General features: G+C 33.4%; 1 protein-coding gene across 4 annotated transcripts; it reads right to left on the reverse strand.

The window, feature by feature from the left end:
* Positions 1-3,753: 3,753 nt before the first annotated feature.
* Positions 3,754-19,015, reverse strand: LOC112696898 (valine--tRNA ligase, chloroplastic/mitochondrial 2). 4 transcript variants are annotated; one of them, XR_003150986.3, is made up of 27 exons: positions 18,628-19,015; positions 18,410-18,536; positions 17,728-17,811; positions 17,287-17,381; positions 15,885-15,976; positions 14,954-15,007; positions 14,249-14,301; positions 14,104-14,165; positions 13,322-13,397; positions 11,993-12,076; positions 10,727-10,875; positions 10,522-10,639; positions 10,285-10,401; positions 9,708-9,928; positions 9,388-9,477; positions 8,869-8,980; positions 7,948-8,058; positions 7,734-7,871; positions 7,146-7,196; positions 6,964-7,076; positions 6,652-6,799; positions 6,251-6,355; positions 6,036-6,137; positions 5,854-5,926; positions 5,535-5,701; positions 4,999-5,222; positions 3,754-4,047 (listed from the first exon to the last, which is right to left on the reverse strand). XR_003150986.3 is itself a non-coding variant. In XM_025749831.3 (26 exons), the coding sequence occupies exons 1-26, from the start codon at positions 18,903-18,905 to the stop codon at positions 5,094-5,096; spliced, it is 2,949 nt and encodes a 982-aa protein (XP_025605616.1). In that variant the 5' UTR covers positions 18,906-19,015; the 3' UTR covers positions 4,615-5,093. The 4 variants fall into 4 exon arrangements, 2 of the variants coding, with proteins under 2 accessions (XP_025605616.1, XP_072053375.1); XR_011862453.1 differs by having other exon boundaries at positions 18,410-18,555; positions 18,632-18,992; XM_025749831.3 differs by lacking the exon at positions 3,754-4,047 and having other exon boundaries at positions 4,615-5,222.
* Positions 19,016-24,131: the final 5,116 nt, after the last annotated feature.

A 24,131-nucleotide genomic window follows, 5' to 3' on the forward strand; every position in this document is an offset into this window, starting at 1 on the left:
CTTCCCATGAGGCCATCAATACCTTATTCTTTTGTGGATATTCTGCCTTGTAGTGACTTGATTCATTGCAGCAATAACAAATAACTTTATAATTTTTGGATATGAACCTCTGCCTCTGCCCTTTTGTTTCATTGGCTTTCTTAATGTTCTAGCAATGAATTCCATGTTATTATCGGATAAGTTGTCTTTATATTCTTCTTTTTTTATGTGATTTTTTATTTAAACATGACTCCTTTTTTCTTGTTGTTATTGATGAGATGTGTAGATTCATAGGCCAGTAGCTTTTCTCTCAATTCATCATAAGTAATCTTATTGAGAATATTAGCTTCAGATATGGTAGTACTCTTGATCTCCCATTATTTGGTAAAACTTCTTAAGATCTTTCTAACGAGCTCTTCTTCAAAGAAATGTTTTCCCATTGCGTCAAGGTTATCAATGATGATAGAGAACCTCTCAAACATTTCATTAATTGATTCATCTTTTATCATGAATAATATTTTATATTCCTTCAAAAGCATGTCAACACGGGTTTCTTTGACTTGCTCAGTTCCCTCATGTGCGAGCTGCAATTTGTCCCATATCTCTTTTGCTATTTTGTATCTTGGAACTTTTTTGAATCTCAAAGCAAATGGCGCAATGCATCATATTGATAGCTTTGGCATTTAGTTCTACTTTGTTCTTTTCTTCGGTCGTTCATTCAAAATCTTCCTTTTGAACAACATTATCTTCATTGTTGCATTCAGTAGGAACATTTGAGCCATTCATAATGAACTTTCATGTTATAGTTAGTTGATTGCATGAAAATTCCCATCCTTTCTTTCTAAAAAGAATAGTTGGTTCTATTGAAGAAAGGAGGTTTATAACATGATTGTCCTTCGGTCAACATGTAAGCCACAATGGTTGTTATGGACCTTGTACTCCAAGTTATTAAGCTTGCTCTTTAAACTTAAACTCTGATGCCAATTAAAAGTTTCCTAATGACTTTAGAAGGGGGAGGTTGAATAAAGGAAATACAAGTAATAAAACACATTTATGGTTTATGTAGTAGAATTGATAAATTATGAGATTATTTTGATTTTTATCTCTTTCCAAATTTGCAGTAACATAAAGAAAAAAGATGACAAATGACATATCCTAGTTTAGTCTCCAAGGCAATGAGACCTATATCCAATCTTCACCATGAACCTTGGTAAAATTTCTGGTATAATCAAGAATGATTACAAACACCAATTCCAAGAGACTCACACTCTTGACACTCACCTAAGCTACCCAAGCTTATTAACCTCTAAGTGCTAACCCAACTTAGATACGGAAAATCAAGTGACTCTAATCTACATTTTCGAAACAATCACTCAAACAAAAGTATAAAATAGCTTTTGTGTGAACTAACTCTCTTTATATTTTTGTGTCTCTCAATATGAACTTAATTTTAGACAATAGAAAAATTAGAACACATTCAAATAGAAAGGAAGAATAAAATTAGCAAAGGTTGTATTTCTCAATGTGTTTCAGTTGGTTGCTTCTTCCTTGGATGATTCCCTCATGTATAGGAAGCTTAATCTCTTCTTCACGTAGGAATCATTCCCTTTTCTGATGTAGTAGTCATTGCACCTTTTAATGCTATAACCGTCAGTTTGATTTGAGAATATCTTTCTTCTTTTACTTGATAGCATGGTGCTGCAACTTCTTATCATAGCATGATCTGATTCTTAGAGAAAATTCTTCAATTAATTGTTGTTTTGAATATATTATGGATTGCTACTTGATTGTTTTCTTTTTCTTAAATTCATCTTTGTAGGATTGCCAACTGTATAATGAAGGTCAATCTTCAAGAATGAATCTTCCAAATCTAATTACATGAAATCTTTCTTTGTTTGTTGTCTTCTTATTTGGTAATAATATATTACAATAAATGCTTATTTTCTTTATATATTTCTTGTTGAAATTCGAATTCTATTAAAACTTTCAGGTAATACTTCGAATATCTAATTTATATACTCAATTAATTATATCTTAATCAAATGTTTGTTATCATATAGGTTATCGGATATTCCCTGAACTCATTACAAAGCATAAAACATCTTGATTTTTCTAACAACTTAAATCGTGTCTCCGTCTTTATAGGTCATTGTTACAAAAACCAGGCTTTAGGAAAATAAAGGGGTATTACTAGAGTTTACAAGATTTATATAAGGATGCATCGATATGACCATATTAGTATCGTAGTTATGGTTAGTATATCCCATTTATTAAAATAATGATTCCAATACACATCCAAGTGTTTTTGTCAACTAAATCCAATTAAATTGGCCCAAACCTAATAAAAACAACTCACACAATAAGTATATGAATTACACATTTCTTTTTCACTTTCCTTCTTTTTCTTCGCGTGTTTCCTCCTCATCGTTAAATTGTGCATAATTTATCAAAAAATAGCACCAAAACTTTTTAACTGTGACATAGAAAGTTTCTTAATTTTGACTGCAAAATTTTTAACCATGACACAGGTTCTTATTAAGAGGGTGAAATAAGAACTATGAGAATGTGAAACAAGAAGAAGAAGAATGGTGAAATAAGAACTATGAGAATGTGAAACATGATGATGATGATGATGATGATGATGATGATGTGCATAATTTACCAGAAAATAATACCGAAATTTTTTAACCATGACACAGAAAATTTTATTTTGATACCAAAATTTTTTTACCGTGACACAGATTTTTGTTAAGAGGGTGAAATAAGATTATAAGAACTTTTAAAATGTAAAACAACAACAAGAAGAAGATGATGAAGAATAGCACCAAAATTTTTTATCCATAAAGGACATTTCTTAATTTTGACACCGAAATTTCTTAACGGTGATATAGAAAATTTTTTAACCGTGTTATTTTCAACTAAATAATATAATTTTCTTATTATTGAACTAGTTGGGTAGTATTAAATTCATATGTAAAAAATTTAGCCATTTTTGCGTCATTTACAATAAATTGATGTAATTTTTTAGTTTTAAAATATATTTAAATGTATTTTGTAAGTTGAGTGGATTAAGGTTTTGGTTGTGTTTTTTTTTTTTAGACCATTTACCAAAAAATTCTGTCATTTCTAACTAAATAATGTGTTTTGTTATCACTAAATTTATTGTGTAGTATTAAACTAATATATAAAAGATTTAAAAATTTAATTATTTTTGTATTATTTATAACAATTTGATATGTCTTTTGAATCTAAAACACATTTAAATGTATTTTGTAGTTGAGTGAGTCAGTTTTAAACTTGTGGTCCTTTGAATATTTTTGTATTATTCACAAAAGTTTTGTGTTATTCATAAAAAAATCATGTGTCATTTACAACTAAATGATATGTTTTTATTCTCGTTAAGAAAATGATGATGATGATGATGATGATAATAAAAGAGGACGAGGAAGAGAATGAGGAGAAGGTTGTGATAGTAGTGGTGACAATGTCAACGATATCGAAAGAAAAATGAGGGACAAAAAAAGAAAGAGAAGAAAAGGAGCAAGAGTATAAATAAGAAGAAGAAAAAAGAAAAAATGCATGCACAATAAGTGAGGCATAGATATAAAATACATAACAACTTAGGTTGAACTTAATTAGGTATTTCACTTGGTTGTGTAATTTTTTCTTTAAAATAAATATTACACGCATGTTACTTTTGTATTTTATACTATTAAATTTTTCTTTTGCTATAAACAATTCTTTTTCTTTTTGAGATAGTTATTAGACCTTAAATTATCAAGAATAAACTACTATTTGTACTCACAAAAGTTCTAAACACGGACAAATGTTTTCACAAAACAATAAAATTAAAATTGTACCCATAAAAGATCAATTTTATACGACAAAATTATCGAAATCCTAAAAACCTATTCAAAAATCTCAAACTACCCGCTCTCCACCCCTACTATCATCGTCCTCTCTCTTTCCCCAAATCAACCCCCACCCAATCCCCACCGCAACCAAAGGGCTCTCTCTCCTTCCAAATCGACCCCCACTGCAAAGAGAAGCTTCCAGGTAACTTCATTGCTGACAGGAAAAAGAGAAAAAAAAGGTGGTTATTTCATATTTGAAAGACTTCCATTACCAAACACACCACGTGCATTCTAGATTGCACACAAGAAACGCAGAAAGACAAAAATCAAAACATGGAGTACTATGACGCTAAGTTTCTCTACCGCTATGGCGGCGGTGAGATCAAACGCTGCCCTAACGGCAATAAGATCTCCTATGTCGGTGGCCACAACAAGATCCTCTATGTTAGCTGCAGAATCGACTTCACCGCCATGCTTGCCGAACCGTGCGCCGTCTTTGACGCTGCCGGGGTTGATTTGGAGAGAGAGAGAGAGAGAGTTGGCTGCGGTGGGGGTTGACTTGGAGAGAGCGCGCGAATGATGGTAGCAGTGGTGGAGAGGAGGGTAGTTTAAGATTTTTGGATAGGCTTTTATGGTTTGGATGATTTTGTCGCACATAACCGATGTTTCATTGGTACAACTTTAATTTCATTATTTTGTGAGTACATTTTGTCAGCATTTAGAACTTTAGTGGATACAAATGGTAGTTTATTCAATTGTCAATATATTGTCTATGGAATTATTTTTCTAAACCAAACATGAATTCATTTCAGTCCGGCTCGTAGGTTTACATCTGGTTTACACTAAAGTGTATTAAAAAAACGGCATAAATGCCTAGCACAATTAGAAGTAATATTTAAATTTCCCAGGAAAATGATGGAAAAAAATTATTGCAACAGTGTAGTCAAAAAATAATGTTTGCAACACTAACTGTACATTTATAATAGCAGCTCTCGGTGTACGCTGTTGCGCTGGTTCCTTGTTCAACCCTTGAGGTAACTTAATTCCTTAGTTTTTACTTTTTAATGTTCACAGGAACCACCAAAGTTTTGAAAAATGTGTTCACTCTATTGATGAAAATTAGAGGAACTGATAAATATCCAGCTAATATGTAAGGAGGACTTACAACAACAGATGCCAATCGAGTAACCATTACTGCAGATGAAGTTGAAGATGATTGACATTGAGTTGAACTCATAGCACACTGATGACTGATCAAGCCTAATTTGAAACTAGAATGTTTGACTTCAAGAAGGCAAGACGGTTCTTGGTTAAATTGATCTTCTCTTCAGCTTCGGCTGCTTTTTCTTGCACTCCGCGGACCACATCTTCCGGGGCCTTCTCTACAAACTGAAGAACGGGACAGAAAACAGTAGTTGGCACCAATACTTCATTGCATTTATTCTAGAGGAATTTTATACTTAATATTATACCATAATACAATTAGACACTTTGCAATAGTAGAAAATTCCAGCATACTAACAATATAATTTGATGAAAGCTAGCAAGTTAACAATAACAAGATCTGATAAGAATAATATAGGAACAAAATAGCAGAGCAGAAATCTTTGGCAACTAAGTTGAATTGCACAATTGAACCGTGTAACAAGACAACATCTGCACACTTCAGAAATTCTGGAGGTTGTAAAGAACATTTCATACCTTTGGGGAACTAAGTTTAGCTTTGAATCCATCATATTCCTTTTGCATCTTGGAAAGGCGCTTTGTAAGACGTTCAACTTCAGCAGAAATATCCACCATATCAGCTAGAGGGAGATATGCCTCTAGTCCTTCACCAGCCACAAGGTGAACCGATTGATCTGCATCTCCTGAATAACAATCCACCAAAGAAACCAACAAATTTGAATCAGCAACCAGTTATTAATTGAAACAAGAAAAACAGTTGATTGGATAAAGTGAAGGAAAGATGCAATGTCAGCCTTCATTCAAGTAGCATGAAATCAAGCAGAAACCCTCATGCCTGGAGGAGAATTCGTAAAATGAAGATTTTGTAAATCAAGCCTAGAGAGAAGAGCTAAAACTTCTTTTTCTTCCTGCAAGAAGCAAAAGATACCAGTTAGTGCTACTAAGAAGAAAAAGAAAATGACAGGTATAAGGTCTGGTTATTGAGAAATGAGAAAATGAAAATTAAACCACACTTACAGCTACATATTGGATAACTTCATTGCTTGCAACCACAGATGCTGATATCCGCTTTGCAGGCTCAACTGAATATTCTGCCCGAGCATTCCGGATAGCTCTAACCTTGAAATATTAAAACAAAGTTTGCATATAATAAAGATTAACATAAATCAAACTACTAATCGGAAATTGATTCCTTAAATACAAGAGAATATACAAAATACAAATATACACACCAAAGCTTGCAAAATCTCAAACTTTTTTATAGAGCTGGTGTTCCTTGGGAGTTGGGTCTGTGGCCAAGGTGATACAATAAGGGCAAGTTTCCGGTTGGGGAGTGCCTGTTAATTGTAAAAAATAAAACTTCAGAAAACAATCGTCTTATGATCACTGCTATTGAAAGAATATTGACATAGACTGCCACTAATAAATTTGACGTATGATAAAGGATTAATTTGAATGTAAATATAAATATGCAATATCAATTTGAAAAAACTGAAGGTAACCATGTATGACTTACCAGATAACTTTCTTAGCAACAAATAACTAATTTTTATTAAACTGAAGAGCACTATATATATATATATATATATATTACAAGTGAAGAATTCATGCTTGTTAGGTATATATCAGTTACCTGCCATAGCTCCTCAGTTACAAATGGCATAAAAGGATGCAAAAGTTTGAGTATGTTCTCGAATGTGTACAGAAGAACAGCTTGAGCTACTGCAGCAACTGATTTGCCTCCAGAGTGATAAAGGCGTGCTTTGCTAGCCTCAATGTACCTTAAGATAGCAAGAAGGTTAAAGAATTTGCAGACTATTAATCATAAAGAAAAGAGGAGAAGCCAAAGATCACAGATTTGGGATGTTATAAACAAGTATTAAGATCTTTTGGATTTCAAAGTCATAATATACATAGCATTATGAACCTATAAAGGGTAACATACCAATCTGCAAAGTCACCCCAAAAGAAATCATATGTTTCTCGTGCCACTTCTCCAAAATAAAATTTGTCATAGCTTGCGGTGGCAGAATCAATAAGCAAGTGAAGTTTTGACACCTGGAATTAAATAAAATTATCATGCAGCTCTGCAAAATTTGAAAAAAATTTATAGATAAAGTGCCTTACCACCCAACACTCTGATAAAGGGAGATTAAGTACAGAATCTTCACAATCAAACTGAAAATAAATAAATGAGTCAGTCTTAACTAAGAATAGTTACAACCAATGCTCTCATTTAAATTTGCTAAACATCAATTGAAACAGTTGGAATCAAAGTACCAGTATAAAAAGTAAACCAAAATTCCGTGTCAAAAGAGAAAATGCCAACAATATTCATACCTAATAATATGTCAATGCTAAGAAGTTATAAAATTCAAACTGTAGTTTATTTCTTGCTTCATTTGTTCAAGGGTAATATTCAGGTCAAAGTTTCAAAAGGATATTCATCCATCCATATGCAAGCAACTGAGTGGAAAAAAGTGAATCACTACTTTTGAAGTGCAAAAGCTGTCAGCAGATTAGAACATACTAGGAGTCTAGAACTCACCAACTTCTTAATATTCATGAAAATCAGAGCAACACTTTCCAGTATATATAGTATTATCCCGGAACTTATATACACGCCAACATCTCGATACAAACACATATATCCTCCAAAATACACATATACAGACACAAACATGTATAGCATGGAAGCTAAGAAAATTTCCTCACCTTGTTAGACAATAAGCTTTCCCAAGCAGGTACATCATTTTGATCAGGCAAATTCTGCAATATGAACTTGCCAGCATTCCACAATTTGTTGGTGAACGCCTTATTCGAGGTCAACCGCTCAGTGGATAAATTAAGATCCTGAAAGAAACAGATGTCCCATCACCATTTTTGATAAGCAAAGAAACATCCTCATGAGTCTGATCAGAAAACAAACCTGGCCAGCTGTTCCTAAAGATAGTGTGAATCGTAAAGCATCTGTCCCAAACTCTCTGATTGTGTCAAGGGGATCAATCACATTTCCTAATGTCTTGGACATTTTTCTCCCCTGAAATTAGTTCAAAGTTAAAAATTAATCTAGATATATAGCAGATCTTACAAGCAAGACCAAGTTGATAAGTAAAAATTTATAATGGTAAACAAGTTGAAATTTTAAATGCCAACAATGTATAAAAGTTTGCACCGTCTGAGAGTTAGTTTGTTGGGCTGCATTAATTTGTTGGGCTGCATTTAGATTATGCCTCTGAGGCAACAATACAAAGACGAAGAGACAGAGAGAAAGAGACGAATGTTTTATTCTGTGTCTCCAAAACCAAACAAGATTGTGAATCCCGTCTCTATATTTCTGTCTCAACGATAAAATCCAAACATAGCCTTGAAGAACATGCAACATGTACAAATGTTTAACCAAAATAGATGCTTCTATAATAACTAGATCCTAGTTACAATAACTTGGAAAAAGAAAGGAAGCGATCACATAACGTGGCTGTGTAAAATATTGGGAAAGTGTAAATCCACATAACATGACGAGGACTTTCTAATGATGAATGACAACGATATCATAGTCCCTAAATCTTCAACCAAATTATGTGTATAGAAAAGTAACAGAGGCATATCAAAGTTAAGTGTTCAGAAATCTGTATATCTTTAATAAAAATTGACACAGCATTTGTTAGGTTGTCAAGAGAGCTCATTGTAATAATGCATTCTGGATCTTACATAAATACTAACTTTCCTACATAAAGTAGCAATAAGTTATGAAGATCGCCATTGCCACTGAGAAAGTTTTGGGAAAATGGCAATTTTCCAGACACTATGGTAACTTCAAAATACAACCAAATGGTGAAGGTAAAGTCACCTGTGAATCCCTAATGAGTCCATGCAAATAAACATAAGAAAATGGAACAGTTCCAGTGAATTCGATCCCCATCATCACCATTCTTGCTACCCAGAAGAACAATATATCGTGCCTGTAAATAATTAAGTGCAACATCACTTTTAAGTTCTTAAGTAAATATGATACGAAAGACTCAAGGAAAAGTATTCATGCAGATCAATACAGAATAGATCATGTAGCAAATATGGAAAGGGATTTTGTCCACTGATGTTTTCGTCTTGGGTTAATTATCCTTTAATGCAATGAAGGATCTCTTTCCTCTCAATTCCTTAATCATATTTTCCTCAGTCCTTGCGAATTCCTCGTTTCACATTAAATAAATAATATAAGAGAACTACCAAAAGTAGTGAATAACGATACTTCCTTTCTCAAGATGAAATTGTGTGTATATATATCACCAACTCCTGACTAGTCCTTTATTGTTAAAAAATAACTAGAAACCTATCTATTATTGGCACTTAACTAGTACTAAGCACTTACCCTGTTTCAAGCATTGTAGTTGGATAGAACTTCTTGAAATCCTCTGCTGATAAATCTGGCCAACCAAGAGTGCTAAATGGCCATAGTGCACTGATCAAATATAAAACAACATACATAAATATAATTAGCCCATAAATATGACTTACGGAAGACAGAAACATAACATCATGTATAGATCAGGATTCAAAACTTAAAAATGAACCAGACCATAGACATTGTTTATAACATCAGTTTAAGGTTCCATGTCATCTCAGAACAGATTAGTCATGCTTCAGGAAGGAAATCACAACATGCCCGTCATGGTTGCATATAAAACATACCTTGAAAACCAAGTGTCAAGAACATCAGGATCCTGATATATTTCTACATCCTTTCCATATTTCTTGTGAGCTTTCTCAAGTGCTTCATCAGCATTCCTAGCAACTATATATTCCTCTTCATTGTTTTTCCCAACAATATACCAAACAGGTATCCGGTGTCCCCACCATAGTTGTCTGCTTATACACCAATCCTTAATGTTGGAAAGCCAGTGATTGTAAATCTGTTACAAACGTAGAGAAATTTGTATCATCCAAGCAAGAACAGAACGAGGCAATAATAAAATGTGTTAAGACTGAAGATTAGCAAGGTCGGGCTCCGGTGACTAAGCAAGATATATGGGAAAAATGGAGGAGTTATTCTATAAATTCATCGAAGGGTACACAAGAATAACAGCATGGATAGTTTGACCAAGCCACCCAATAAGATATCCACTTCTGGCCTCAGAATTCAAGTATTTGAGGCAAAGAAAGCATTAAAAAAAGATCGACAACAGTTAAGCAATTACGCCATAATGTACCAATTGATTGTAGAAGTAAATCAACTACGTATATATCAATATAAGTAAACAAGACACACCTTCTCAAATCTTTCTGGAATTATCTTCAACTCTCCTTTCTCAACAGCTTGAAGAGCTTTCTCAGCAAGAGGCTCCATAGTTACAAACCACTGCTTACTGACAAGAGGCTCTATCACCTAATGAAAGAAGGGGAAAAACACCCAGTGGGAGGCAGCATATCCAATACAAGATTTAATCAGTCAATGAACATATTGCCAACTCATTATTAAAAACAAATTATGAAAACATTGTCTCACTTCTCCACCACGCTGAGATCTAGGAACTCGTAAAGTATGTGGTTCCTTTTTAACAGCTAATCCTGTCTCCTCAAGCTCTGCCCATAGTTTCTTTCGAGCCTCAAAACGATCAAGGCCACTAGTAATACAGGTTTTGCATACAAATATCAGAGCCATCACAAAGGACTAAATGTTCAACAGCTAATATGGATCTCTGGCAAAATACCTGTATAAGCCAGCAACATCATTTAGTGTTCCATCCTTGTTCATTACATTGAGTATTGGAAGTCCGAGCTTCCGAGCAAGAAAATAATCATTATGATCATGTCCTGGGCTGATCTTCAACACTCCAGTTCCAAACTCTTTATCAACATGCTGTGACACAAAGCCAACCAATATCATGGAATTCATATTAGATTTATCTGGGAAGCAATGTCTCTAACATTATGCATAAGGCTAAAAGAAACATGTGAAAAATTGTGTTAAGACTTTCTGAAAAAAAAAAAAAATCGTCTTATGTTTACATAGCCCATCCCAAGCCCGGAAAAACGAGGAGGGTTGTTCGGTGTGCAACTGCCAACGCAGAACAATGTCGCATCCCAATACATGGCCATGACGCAATGACGTACTTGAAGCCATGTTGGATTGTGTTAGGCTTGCGACAGCCAACGTAAAACGAGGTCGCATCTTAAAGCATAGACACGAGAGAAAGGGCTCTGATAAGTAAGTAAGTACACAAGGAAAAGAAATAAAATTTAACAATGTACAAGAATCTGAATGATTCTTACAATAGGGAAGCAAAAAGACTTTAAAAAGTCACAAGCTGAAATTGATATTCATCAGACAATGAAGCAAAGCCAAACTGATGCACGAAAACAGCAGTTGACATGATTTAAGAGCCTAATTGGTTTATATTTTCATTTTCAGTGTTTTTTGTTTTCAAGATTTTGTGAAGGAAAAACTGATAATAGTGAAAACAACAGCAGTACCTAATTACAAATTGAACAGTAACTGTGAGCGAGCACTTAATTACAAATGTTTTTAAACTCTAAAGACTAAATTAAAAAAAAAATTCAACTATGAGGACCTATTCACAAATTAGATGAAACTATAGAAACATCCAAAGTAATTAAAAATTTTCTTAATATAATAAGAAAAAAATATTACTTTTTGAAACTTTCACTAAACAAGAAAGCAATAATACCAATGCTGGAGGACAATATATCCTCCTTTATCATAACAAGCAAGAGAAAAATATAAGAAAAAGAAATAAACCAACACAAATGAATAAATAAATAAAGTATTCAAACAACTTAGTATATACAATCAAGAAGACCCTGAAAAAAAAAGTCAACTTTATATTTTCTTTTCAAAGGACCAACTTTAACAATAAAGAAACAACTAGATTACAATAGTATGCATTTATCCAGCATTAGAGTAATATTTTAAAAAAAAGGAGAGAAGGGGGGCTAGACATAGTGGACTTTCATACCTTGTCAGCAAGAATAGGAACATGACGGCCAAATGTCTGAGGCACAATTGCCATCTGACCAATAAACTGAGCATAACGTTCATCCTGCAAATTTAATATATTAGGCATCCTTTCCCCATATGTTTTCTGAACGCTCTTCAACTTTAACATCTCCCATCCATATTAGCTTGTTTGCATGCAGTGAGGGTATTCAATTTTTTTCAGCCTTTTTCCAAATTCAATCTCTAGTTAATTGTAGTTTTAATAATATCAAAGCAGTCATGAGAACCTTAGACCTTAACCAAAATGCTGTTATAACTCTAGGACACACTTGTATTGTATTTAAAGCTTTAAGCATGTAAATGTTTCCAGTTTACAGGATGAAGGTCCTCGGTTGTTTAGGCTTCGATATTATTTTTTTAACCTAATAGACTTTTAACACAGCTGATCTTCCACAGGTTGAGGAGATCAAACATTATCTCCTAACATACCTCTTTGTGCCTTTCTAGCTGCCAAAATTGTGTTCATTAAGATTTGGGAATTCATCAGATATCTGTAATATTTGGGACAAGTTCTTTTAACTTCAAATGTTGGCTGAACAATGGGTTTGTCTTCAAACAACGAGAATATTTTTTACTAGTTTCCAAGGAAGCCAAAACTCTAATATAAGGAAAAAGATGTTTTCCATGTCATATTTTGTTAGCATGAAATAGCATAACTTCATGATTAGCTTCATGCTGATTTTCAGATATCAGAGACTTTAGACTGACCAGTGAGCTCTAAAAATGTGTGTTCAGACAGGTGAGAGATTTACTTGTTTGTATTCAATAGCACTATCAAAAGGTGAAGATTTAATCACAATTTTTAAATTATAGGGATCCAATTGAAAAATGTTCATATAACATAGGGACTTCATTAGAAACAATTAAATTATAGAAACTTGATTGAAAGTTTTTGTCCAATATTTGGGATTGATTATGAACATTTAAACTAAAAGGGAAGCACGGTGCACAAACATCCCACACTATATAGGGTCTGGAGAAGGATCATACAAAGGAGTATAATATAGGCACTCTAACCTTAGACAAGCATCAGTGTCTTATTTCACAGCTTGAACCCATGATTTTGAGGTCACACAAAGACAACTTAAACCATTGTTCCATGAAAATGAGTGAAACTATAGGGACCTTCAGAGTAAATAAACCAGGAAAAAAGAAAATGCAGTGTCACAAAAGTGCTGATGCTAATGCCTTTCAATTACCAACCATTTACCATAACATACATCTCAGCTATTGCTGGTACAAATATTATTAGATGCACAAGCATGCAATGACAAAAAATCTATCCCACCTTTGGATTAACTGCCAAAGCTACATCACCAAATAAAGTTTCCGGTCGTGTTGTAGCTACTGTCAGAAAGTCACTCCTTCAAAATGAGTAATTATCAAATTATCAATGCAAATTGTAATGGAAATCTAGAAAGGTGAAAATATAAACAGCACATATAGCTCATTTCTAAATATGGTAATAATAGCATATTAAACAATAATCAAATTCAAATAGAAAGATCCTAAATCTGGTTCATCATTGACTGACATCAAATCAACTTTTAATATCATGCATCCCCAAGAAAGAAATAGATTCCAAACTATATATTTGCAATTCTGACCAAACTAACTACTTTCAGACACACGAAAGTCAAAAGCAAGTAAAAAACAAATAAAAAAATAACATCATCTTAAACAAGGGAATCCAGCCACTTTGCAAATCAGACAAGGAAAATTGAGAGTTGAGACTTCCCTAAATACTCATGAGAAGAAATGCAAAGAGATTATCGGGTTCCACTAGTTCAGAAAATGAATACAAGAATAAAGGCAAAGTCACATTCTGGATCACAGTTACCACATTAAGCAGGTTCAGCAAACATACTCAAGGATCAGGGAATTCTTCCAAACCAAATATTTGATATTTAATTGCAGAGAATGGGCCACACAAATTCAATGAAAATTGCAAACTTTAAATAAAGATTATTAAAACCTGAGCTAGACCAGAGTTATGTTTAAAACATGCTTCAGGGAGAAAAGCGGGGTTATGGATGAATAACAAAACACAATTTCCTAAAATGTTGATACCTTCCAGCAACGCGATATTTTATATAATATAGGTGTCCAGATTCTTCTGAATATTCTACTTCCTGGGGAAACAAGAAAAACTCAATCCTCACATTGAAGACAAAATCATGCATAAGTACAAGTGAGATGAAAGCTAGCTACTTGCCAGGTCTGAAACAGCAGTCTGTAGAGAAGGAGACCAATTCACCATATATGAACCTGAAATGGGGAGCATATGGGTATTCGTATCATACCCCATTAGTTAATGTATCAGGATAAGTGTTATATTAGGATAATATACATATGAGCAAATTTTGATTCTGAAGTAAAAGATGCTTCCAAAATCAAGGTTAACAATTTTATGAGAAAAGCTTAAAATCAAGCTCCTGTTCTAAGAAGTTACTCTTTTACTACAATCCTTAAAGACAGAAAGTTCAATAATAAGGAGCACTGTTCAAAAAGACTTGTCATATCCAAGCAAGCAGTACGTCATTCCTATAATATAAGACCCTCTATTTGGATAATTTTATGCTTATACAACACTCTGGATATTGGATAAACAGATTTCAATAATAAAAAGAAAATAACAGCAAAATGACAACTAGCCCCCTGCATGTGGTAGTATTTATTAGTGGGGAAGGACTAATAATTAATCCATAATATCAAATACATCAATAGTCCATAACAGATATTGTACATTCCTGATGGGATTAACCATTTTATTTGTTAAACTTTTTTCATAAAAAAAAATATCTTTAAGATTTAATAAGTCTTCCTTTAAACTGTTCCACAATTCCAGTTTGCTACTAGCATCATGGAAGAACTAGAACCCAATGTGATGTTACTACCATATTTTAACTTCATCTTATACCTTGATAAATCAAGCCTTTTTCATGAAGCCTAATAAATGCCTCAATTACAGCTTCTGCAAAAATTGTAAGGCAAGGTATCAGTACGTAGTGGAACATGAATAAACAACAGGCTAGAGGTGCAGGATAAACAACATCAAGACAATTTTAGATACATTATGTTGACATTTGGAAACTAGTACAGAGTAATAGAATGTTTGAAAGCGATAAAATGTGCCAGAAATCAAGAAAAACTTATGATTTGTCTGGTTTCTATTTTCATTTTCAATATTTGATTTCAAAATTTTGTGAAGAAAAAGGTGAAAGTAGTGAAAACAATATAATTCCATTTTCAATTTTCATTTTCTACTTCACAAAAGCTCAAAAACAGAAAACATTAAAAATGAAAACACGAAAAGAAAATAAGTGAATAAACTAGAAACCAAGCAGACCCTCAGTATCATCAACATCCTTGGGTTGATATCCACGAGAAATAAGATGTGAAACTCAAGACAGTTCCTGGATTTAAAGGGACTGTGCCACTCCCAAATGTCCACAATCCAATGCTAGCTATCACACACACTTCCCCCTAATTTAAAATACCCCTTTCCCAGCATTCCCCAATTCTCTTCCCCAACTAACTAGAAAACAGCTTGGCATTTAGTAATGGGGGAGTATGCCCCTCCTCAAAACCAACTCAATTTTTTTAATGTTTTCTCCAATTCTCTTAATCCCCCTATTCTTTTGCTGCCCAAGAACTTCTTCCCAATCATACCAAGTCTAGGACGAGTTTCTAACTTTCTATGGAAGAACATAATGTAATTAAGTTATCCAAAGAGAAAAACAAGCAACAATAATTGTTGCCTTCTTATTGTGATCACCATAATTTTTTCAACACAAGCTCATAGACTTTCTAGGTTAGCTAGAGTTCCAATTAGTAGAAAACTGCCTTACGACTTAGCTGTTCATCAAGGGTAAAGTGCTCTCTAGTCCAATCACAAGAAGCACCAAGTCTCTTTATCTGATTCGTGATGGTCCCACCATACCTGATATATAACAGAGTAATATGAACAATATGAAAAGAAGGAGGTAGAAAGTGTTTTTGAATAGAAGAAAAAATTTACTAAGATGCAGAGAGAATTAGGAAGGAGTTTGGAGGATAAGGAACCCTTCTAATCCAAAGAACAAATCATAAAGATGAAGGAGAAAGATCATGTAACAATATTTTAATTCTTCATCATCTCATTTAAAGAATCCACATCAAGACATGGGCTTTACACCAAATATATACTACTGCCTGTCTAAATTTTAGTAATCCTAGACAGCAATTCAATAATAGGTGACATCTTTTGAAAACTGTGAAATACTCACGTGGCATATACAAGTGCCTTGAATGTTAGCCTAGTTCAATGTAATTTTTATATCCAGGGGGAAAAACCATGTCGGATTAAAAGAAACCATGTTGTCATACTGTTGAAACAAGATAAACACAAAGGATGGTTGAAGGAAATCCTAGTGGAGAAGAATAGAGGATTGCCCTTTCCAAAAGACTTGTGGTTTTGCCATGGGGATCCATGGCTCTAAAGCTTCGAGCTCTGAGAGAGAGAGAGAGAGAGAGAGAGAGAGAGAGAGAGAGAGAGAGAGAGAGAGAGAGAGAGAGAGAGAATAACGAGTGAAATTATCTTTTTGTTATTCTAGCCTCATAATAAAGTATATATAGAATTGTATTTGGATAGCTTGCTCAGCAAGAAACATGGGCAAAGTGGTAAACCTATCCTCCAGTAGGTACGGCAGTTAATACAGGTCCAGAGGGATCTAGATTCTCTGCAGTAATCCTATGGAACCTATCATACACTCTATCATTGGATTAGAAGTTCTGCTTGAAACAATTATTTCAGAAAACACTACTAAAAGGAAACTTTCTAATCGCTTAAATACACACTCGGTGGATATCACCCATGTACCCACAACAGGGAATAAACTGCCTACAAGGCTAGAAAGTACTTCAACTCTAATAGTAAGCTCAAGTATGATCCATTTAGCTGAAACAAAATGCATAACTTTTTAAGAAACCATCTCAATCTTTAGATAATTATAGTGTAGAACTGTCTTTATGACCTCCCATCAGTGCTCAGCCCATGGTTTCTTCAAGGGAATTTTGCCAACAGTAACAGATACTCAGAGAACCTGGTATTGTTGATAAGGCTGCTTGTATTTTATATTTTTCATTGAGATGACATTGTATGCACAGACACACATTGCTATTATACAAAAACTGAAACATATGTTTCATTGGTTGTGCAATAACAAAATATAGATAGCAGAAAGATATGCAAAGATGCAAGATAAAACATACTTTTCTTTCCACTGCCAGACTCGTTTTGTGAATTCGTCTCTACTCATTTGAGCTCTGCTTATTCCTTCAGATGCTAGCATTCTTTCAACAACCAGCTGGTGGAAGAAGAAAATAAATTCAAAGTGGAAAAACAACAGCTTCAGTGAATCAATACTAAGAACATGTTCCACTTGTTTTTTTGGAATTCCTAAAGCATATTAATAAAAATCCTCCCAAGGTACACAACAAACTCACTATTACAGGTAGTTCCAATAATCAGACACTACACATTCCAGGAACCTATGTTTCTTGGAGCCATGAAAATACGTAATTTAATGGATGCTACAGACAACCTTGTTAGACCATTACATCCACTAAACAAAAAGAAATTAGTAACACATCCCACAGAGTACTACTAAAAACAAAAATAGCCTTGCATTATTTGAACGTTTGATGACAAACCTGAGTAGCGATACCAGCATGATCAGTCCCAGGAAGCCAAAGTGTTGGCCTTCCCTTCATTCGATGGTATCTTACCATAATATCCTGCAAGAAAAATCACAAGAAGAAATGTAAGTTGTTATTTTAGTAGTGCACGATTCAAACGAAAGCAAGAAGAACTTAGTACCACCTAACATAAAAAACGACAAAACCTATAAAAATAGCATCACTATGTGATCAAGCAAGCAGAGCTAAACATAAAAAAGAGGAACAAAAAATCTTTTTTCCTTCTTGTTTTCCCAGAAATGCTATCAACCACACATCATGTCCACATAAATTCCAAGCAAGCATATGTTGAAGACTTTTAAGAATGCAAGAAACTAAAACCAAAGCTGACAAAACTGTACCAGTTATTTGAATAAATTTCCAAAATTTGCAAATTGCACCAATCATTTTGCTAAATTTGCAAAACAAAATAGCACAAAATCAGGAAAAAATGGAAGCTTGGAACTATGGAAATAGAGGAAAGCATTATAAACCCAAACAAACAAAACTTGTAGATGCGTCACATGGGACATTTCCCATGGCGTCAATTGAAACTTAAGTACACAGTACATTATTACATGAAGTTATGCATCAACATTTATGAATTTAAACATAATAAATAGCAGGAAGAAAATATATTTTTAAAGAAAATAAGGACCTCAAGGGTGACAAACATGGCATGTCCCATGTGGAGGGAACCGGTAACATTAGGAGGCGGCATTGATACCACAAAAGGATCGCTTCCTCGGTCGAAATTTGGCCTAAAATACCCTTGAGACTCCCACCTATCATCCAATCCAGTAACTGTAATCAAATCATTGTTTCCATTTTGAAGACATTTCAATACTCAAAAAACAAGTAGTGATGAAGGTGTACCAACTGTATATACGTTCCTCCGAAGCAAAGTCGAAAGATTTTGCAATCTCAGGAGAAGAATTGTTGTAGGCTCCATTCTCCGATGCAGCAACTGAAGAGAGAAGGCGAGGTCTGAGAAAGTGAGGGGTGAAGTGGGAGTGGGAGTGAGAGAGAGGCAGGCGACGACGTCGTTTGTAGAAGAGGAGAGAGTTGAGGGCGTTGCGTTTGGAGAGGGGAGAGAAGAAGAGTGAGTAAGAGGAAGAAGCAGAAGAAGATAGAGCGAGTTGGAGGGTGCTCATGACTTAGCTTGAGAGAGGTGAGGTTTTAGTGGATGGCACTGGGCGGAAGGATGCGAGGGAAGGGAACTGAAACTCATTCATTGCTTACAAGTTACAAGGATTTTAATGTAGCTGTAAAACGGCAGGCTGCCGGGTTGGAGCTAACTCCGGTTCGAGCCAGCTTCGGAGTTAAAAAAAATGGATTTGGATCTTGAATTTCACCTTAAAAAATAAAGTATAATTTTTTATTATTTATTTTATAAGTAAGACAAAAAATAAATATAAAAAAAATTATTCAAAAATAGAAGATTATATTTTTTTCTCCAACACTATATTTATATGAGTGAAATTTGAAAGGAAAGAAAATATAAGAAGCAAAATCGACTCTAGTTCACAAAATAAATTAAATGAAAAATCAAAAAAAAATATGTGGGTCCATATAAAAGTTTTTCCTCAACTTTGCCAAGAAAATTGGTGGAGAAGGAGAAACATAATTAAAATTCTATATTTACCCTTCTGGTTTTAATAATTTTAATATATTATTATAATAAAAAATTATATTTAAATATTATATATATATTAGATAAATAATTTAAATTAAATATATAAAATTATAATATTTTATAATATTTATAAAATATATAAACATATTTATATTTTATTTTATTATAAGAATATTAATATAATTTTATATTATTATAATTTTTTTCTCATTTTTCTTTTAATCTAAACGATATAAAATTTTTTTCTATTTTCTTTTCATCTATTTTCTCTCAATCCAAATAATATACAAATAATTCTATTTTTCCATCTATTTTCTTTCTTTTCATTTTCTTTTCTTTCATTTTCTTTCTTTTTATTTTTTTCTCTATATCCAAACAAGTCTAAAATAAAATTCAAATTTTAGAGAATTTAAATTCAAAATGAATAGCTTGGTCTGGACCCTTAGTACACAAGAAAATCTATTTGTGGGAGCTAACGACTAACAGGCTAGATGGATTAACTCCTTTGAGTTTTTTTTTCTATTTTTTAACCTAAAAAAAACTAAATTAAGAAAAACTTTTAGTTAAGTTCAGTTTTTTAATTTAGTAGTATATTTTTTTTTTGTGACAATCTAGTAGTATATGTGACAACTGACAAAGGACATCCGACAAAAAAAAATTATAATTAGCCCACAGAACAGAAGGATCGAAATTATATTGTTAGAAATGTTATTACAATAATTAGGAATAAGTATTGTTTTGGTTCCTAACGTTGAGGGTCAGAATCGAAACCATCCCTAACGTAATTTTCGATTTAGAATTATCCTTAACGTTTTTTTCGTATTTAAATCGTCATTTTTAATAAAATTTTTAATTTTATTCCTAAACTATCCCTAATTTAATAAAAAATTATAAAATTTAAAAAAAAAATAAAACAACGCGTGTGTGAGGGGGAAGAGGAAAGGGGAAGGGGAAAGGGGGAAGGGAGATGGCGGCGGCGAAGCTTGGAGCCGCCGTCGCCGTCGCCATGGCTGTCGCCGTTGGGGATTGCGAGGGAGAGAAGAGACGCAAGCCACTGCCACCGCCTCGCTGCCTCCGCCTCGCAACCTTGCCGCCTCGCCTCCTTGCCGCTTTGCCATCTCATCTGCATCGCTTTCTGCTTCTGCATCTTACTTCTACTTTCTTGCTTTCCTGCTTTCTTGCTTTTGCTTTCTTACTTTCCTGCTTTTTTGCTTCTGCTTTCTTGCTATATGTTTCTGCTTCTTGGTTTGGTGTTGGTGGTGGTGTTGGTGCTGGTTGTGGTGGTAGTGGTATTGGTAGTGGTGTTGGTGTTGGTGTTGGTAATGGTAGAGGAGGTAATTGTGCTGGTAGTGGTGAGGGTATTTTTGTCCGAAAAAATTAAAAGGACGATTTTAATACGAAAAAAAAACGTTAAAATGATGATTCTAAATAGGAAATTACGTTGGGGACGATTTCGATTCTGACCCTTAACGTTAGGGACCAAAACAATACTTATCCCCAATAATTAACTTAGGCTTAGTTTGGTAAACTTTTACTATTTAAAAGTAGTCTATAAAAATTAATTTTTAAAAAATAATTTTTTAAAAGTTATAGTATTTATGTTTGGTAAATCAAATTAAAAATAACTTTAAATAAACACAAGCAACAATAATTGCCTTTAATAAAATAGCTTTTAAAATTTAAAAATATTATAATAGACATAAATATAAGCATTAAATTTGAAAATTAGTTAACATATGAGGTTATATTAGACTTTAAAATTTTGAAAAACATAATCCAACTTTGAAAAACTCTATCTTAAGTGTTTTCAAAATTACTCCGATCTTTTAAAAAATGCAAACACAAGTATGGTCTTTTTTATTTACCAAACACAATATGAATTAAAAAGCACAAGTACCTCTTTAAAAAGCTTTATCAAACCAATATGTAAGAACAAAATATTAAAACTGACAAATTTAACTATAAAAAAATTAAAACTAACTTATAATCATGAAAAATAAATTTTAATAGACAAAACTATCTATTTTCTAAAAATTTATCAAAAAAATTATAAATTATCTTCTCTAACATAATCTAACAACACTTAAACCCTAACTCTATTTCATTTCTAATCTTTCAATTATTTTTTCAAATCATATTCTTTCTAATCAATTCGATTCCGTATAGAACCCTCTTCACATCCATAAATTTAAAAGTATTTTAGATTTGATTAATGAAAGAGTATTTAAATTTTGATGTTAATAGGTAAATTTTGTGATTGTAAAAATTAGTGTGTTTTGTCCCATGAGACTACTAAAATGAATCAATGGCAACATAAAAAATTCTTCATTCAATTTTCCATTAAAGTAAGATTTCCTGTCAATTTTCGTTGATTGAATCCCTTTGTACCACACTTAGAAGAAACTAAAGCCACTTACCCTTGAAGAGAATATTGATCTTAAACTTACAAGTTGCAACCCAGAGACTTGTTGAGCTCTACCAAAAATGTGTGGATGGAAGATATTTAAATTGGAGATAGGATAGAGTTAGAGTTGAAATAGTTAGATTAGATTAGAGGGTAATTTAAAAAAATTTTATAATTTGGATAGTTTTGTCTACTAGAACTTATCTTTTATGTTTATAAGTTAGTTTTAATTTTTCTATGGTTAAATTTGTCAGCATTATAATCTTTCATGGACAATTTTGATAATTTATTCATTAACTTAATGTCAAACTTCAAATATAATTTATTTTTGAGTAGATCATATTTTTTATCATCAAAGATTTGAACGTTGAAGAAATTAATCACAAAAAAATAATTAAACTAATGTTATACCTATAAAAGACAAGTTCTGTTATACAAAAATACCTAATCGTCAAATTTTTGTTGACTTTGTTAAAAAGCAATTTAAATTTCTAAATTACCTTTCAATCCTCCTTTTCAACCTTTTAAAACCTAATTTTTCTTAAAACATCCAAAAATTCAAATCAATTCATCCCCATTAACACAAACCACCATTACCCATTTTAAGGGACAAATTATTAGGAAAAGTAGAGATTATCCAAATTATTGAAAATCCAATCCAACCTTTAATCAAAGTACTCACATGTCTTCAAATCGTTACCCTTAGTTAAAGGAGTAAACTTAGGAGTCAGTGATATGGAAAGCATGGCACTAAGGGAAAAAGGTTCCAATAATGTTAAAGCAGAGTCAGAATGCAAGAAGCATGGAGCGAATAAGGGATGTGGGCATGTGGTAGCACAAAAGGGTCTAATCTTAACATCATCGGAATTGCAAAAGAGCATAGGTTCCGTCCAACAAACTCTAATGTAGATGACGAAAAAGAAAAAGCAACTGTGGCGTCTTTCACTATCACATCCATTTTATTCTTTCTGGTAATAGTGGTGTTTCCTGCTAGTGACGATGGTAATAATTATTTCGTTAGATTAGAGTGTCTCAAAGTGGCACCGTCTAAATTTGTTGGGTAGTGAGATGTGTGGTTGATGTGTTTCAAAGGGCTATCTCCAGTTTTGTTGAGTTCAACAATGGTGGTTTCGTTGATGATTTTGGTGTCTCTAATGCAGTTTTTGAATGTGTCGATGTGCTTGACTTGTCCTTTGATGAGCTTAATTGGTTAGTTTCTGTCTACTTATTCCAATTTAGAGCAACATCACATTTTTCTATCTAATTTTGAAAAACAAATTAATAACGAAATTAAAAACACGCACAGTGTGAGGATGCTTTTTTTAACCGCTATGTCCATTCTTAGCATCGTATTTTTTATTTAAATTAAATAAATATATAAATTACGAAAATACATAAAATGTGATGTATTTACAAAAATGCGTACACTTACTGACTTACACATCTCGAATGCTGAGTGATAAGTTAAAAATTGAACATATCTCGGTGTTTGAGACTCCGTGCTGTGACCGGACAACGCCGAGACATATCCTGAGTGTACCCGGGATATGTGTTATTATGGAGATCGGGAACTCAACACCCAAAATATGTGGCAACTAAAAAAAGGGTCTTAGTACCCAAGATATATAAGATTTGCCTGATTGGGGTCTCAATATTCGAGATATAGTCAATGGTGTAATTTGGATCTCAGCACCTGAGATATGTGTATTATGATTTAGATGTCTTTGCACCTAAAATATATTGGAGAATAACTCTATCTATAGAGCACATTCCTCAATCATCTCCTCACAATTCACAAGTCAATATTTTCTTCCTCTTCTTTCTGTTTTGTTTTGGTGGAGAATACTTAATTCTTTTTTGTTGTGATTTATCCCAATAGGATAGTAAAACACAGTGATGAAGGAGTGATTTTCGAGTCTGATAAGACTGTCATGTTGCGCATCAACCGGATTGATATCCTACATGCGCTAAAGACGGTCATACTAAGCAATATGGGGGGAATAGGTACCAAAGAGGTTGGACAGGTTGCATATAGATTTTTGCACGTACTTCCGAATGGTGGATTTACCAACAGGTTATTTTGGATTGATGGGGATCAGCATGTGAGGGTCATATCCGACGTACATGTACGACTAATGCCACAACATATTATGGAGTTGTATGCTGTAGTCTGTGACGTGGTTGGTGGTAGTGGGTTGTCTCCTTCGAGTCTTAACGTTGTCCCCCTAGAGGCCACACATATCCACTATGGCCAGCCTCATGATAGTCCCAACAACACCGACAATGAGGGTAATTCAACTTATGTTGTCCGGTCCAAGTCATCTAGCGATACTGCTTCCG

Source organism: Arachis hypogaea, chromosome 6, assembly GCF_003086295.3.
Source record: "Arachis hypogaea cultivar Tifrunner chromosome 6, arahy.Tifrunner.gnm2.J5K5, whole genome shotgun sequence".
NCBI lineage: Eukaryota > Viridiplantae > Streptophyta > Magnoliopsida > Fabales > Fabaceae > Arachis > Arachis hypogaea.

Bases quoted from the DNA above. Each gene is read 5' to 3' on its own strand.
- LOC112696898 (XM_072197274.1), bottom strand. From the start codon at position 18,905: ATGAGCACCCTCCAACTCGCTCTATCTTCTTCTGCTTCTTCCTCTTAC. The intron at 15,008-15,884 runs GTAAGGCAGTTT...CAATTTTTGCAG, and splicing joins CCTTGATGAACAGCTAAGTC to AAGCTGTAATTGAGGCATTT. The intron at 10,876-11,992 runs GTATGAAAGTCC...TTTGTGTCACAG, and splicing joins TTCCTATTCTTGCTGACAAG to CATGTTGATAAAGAGTTTGG.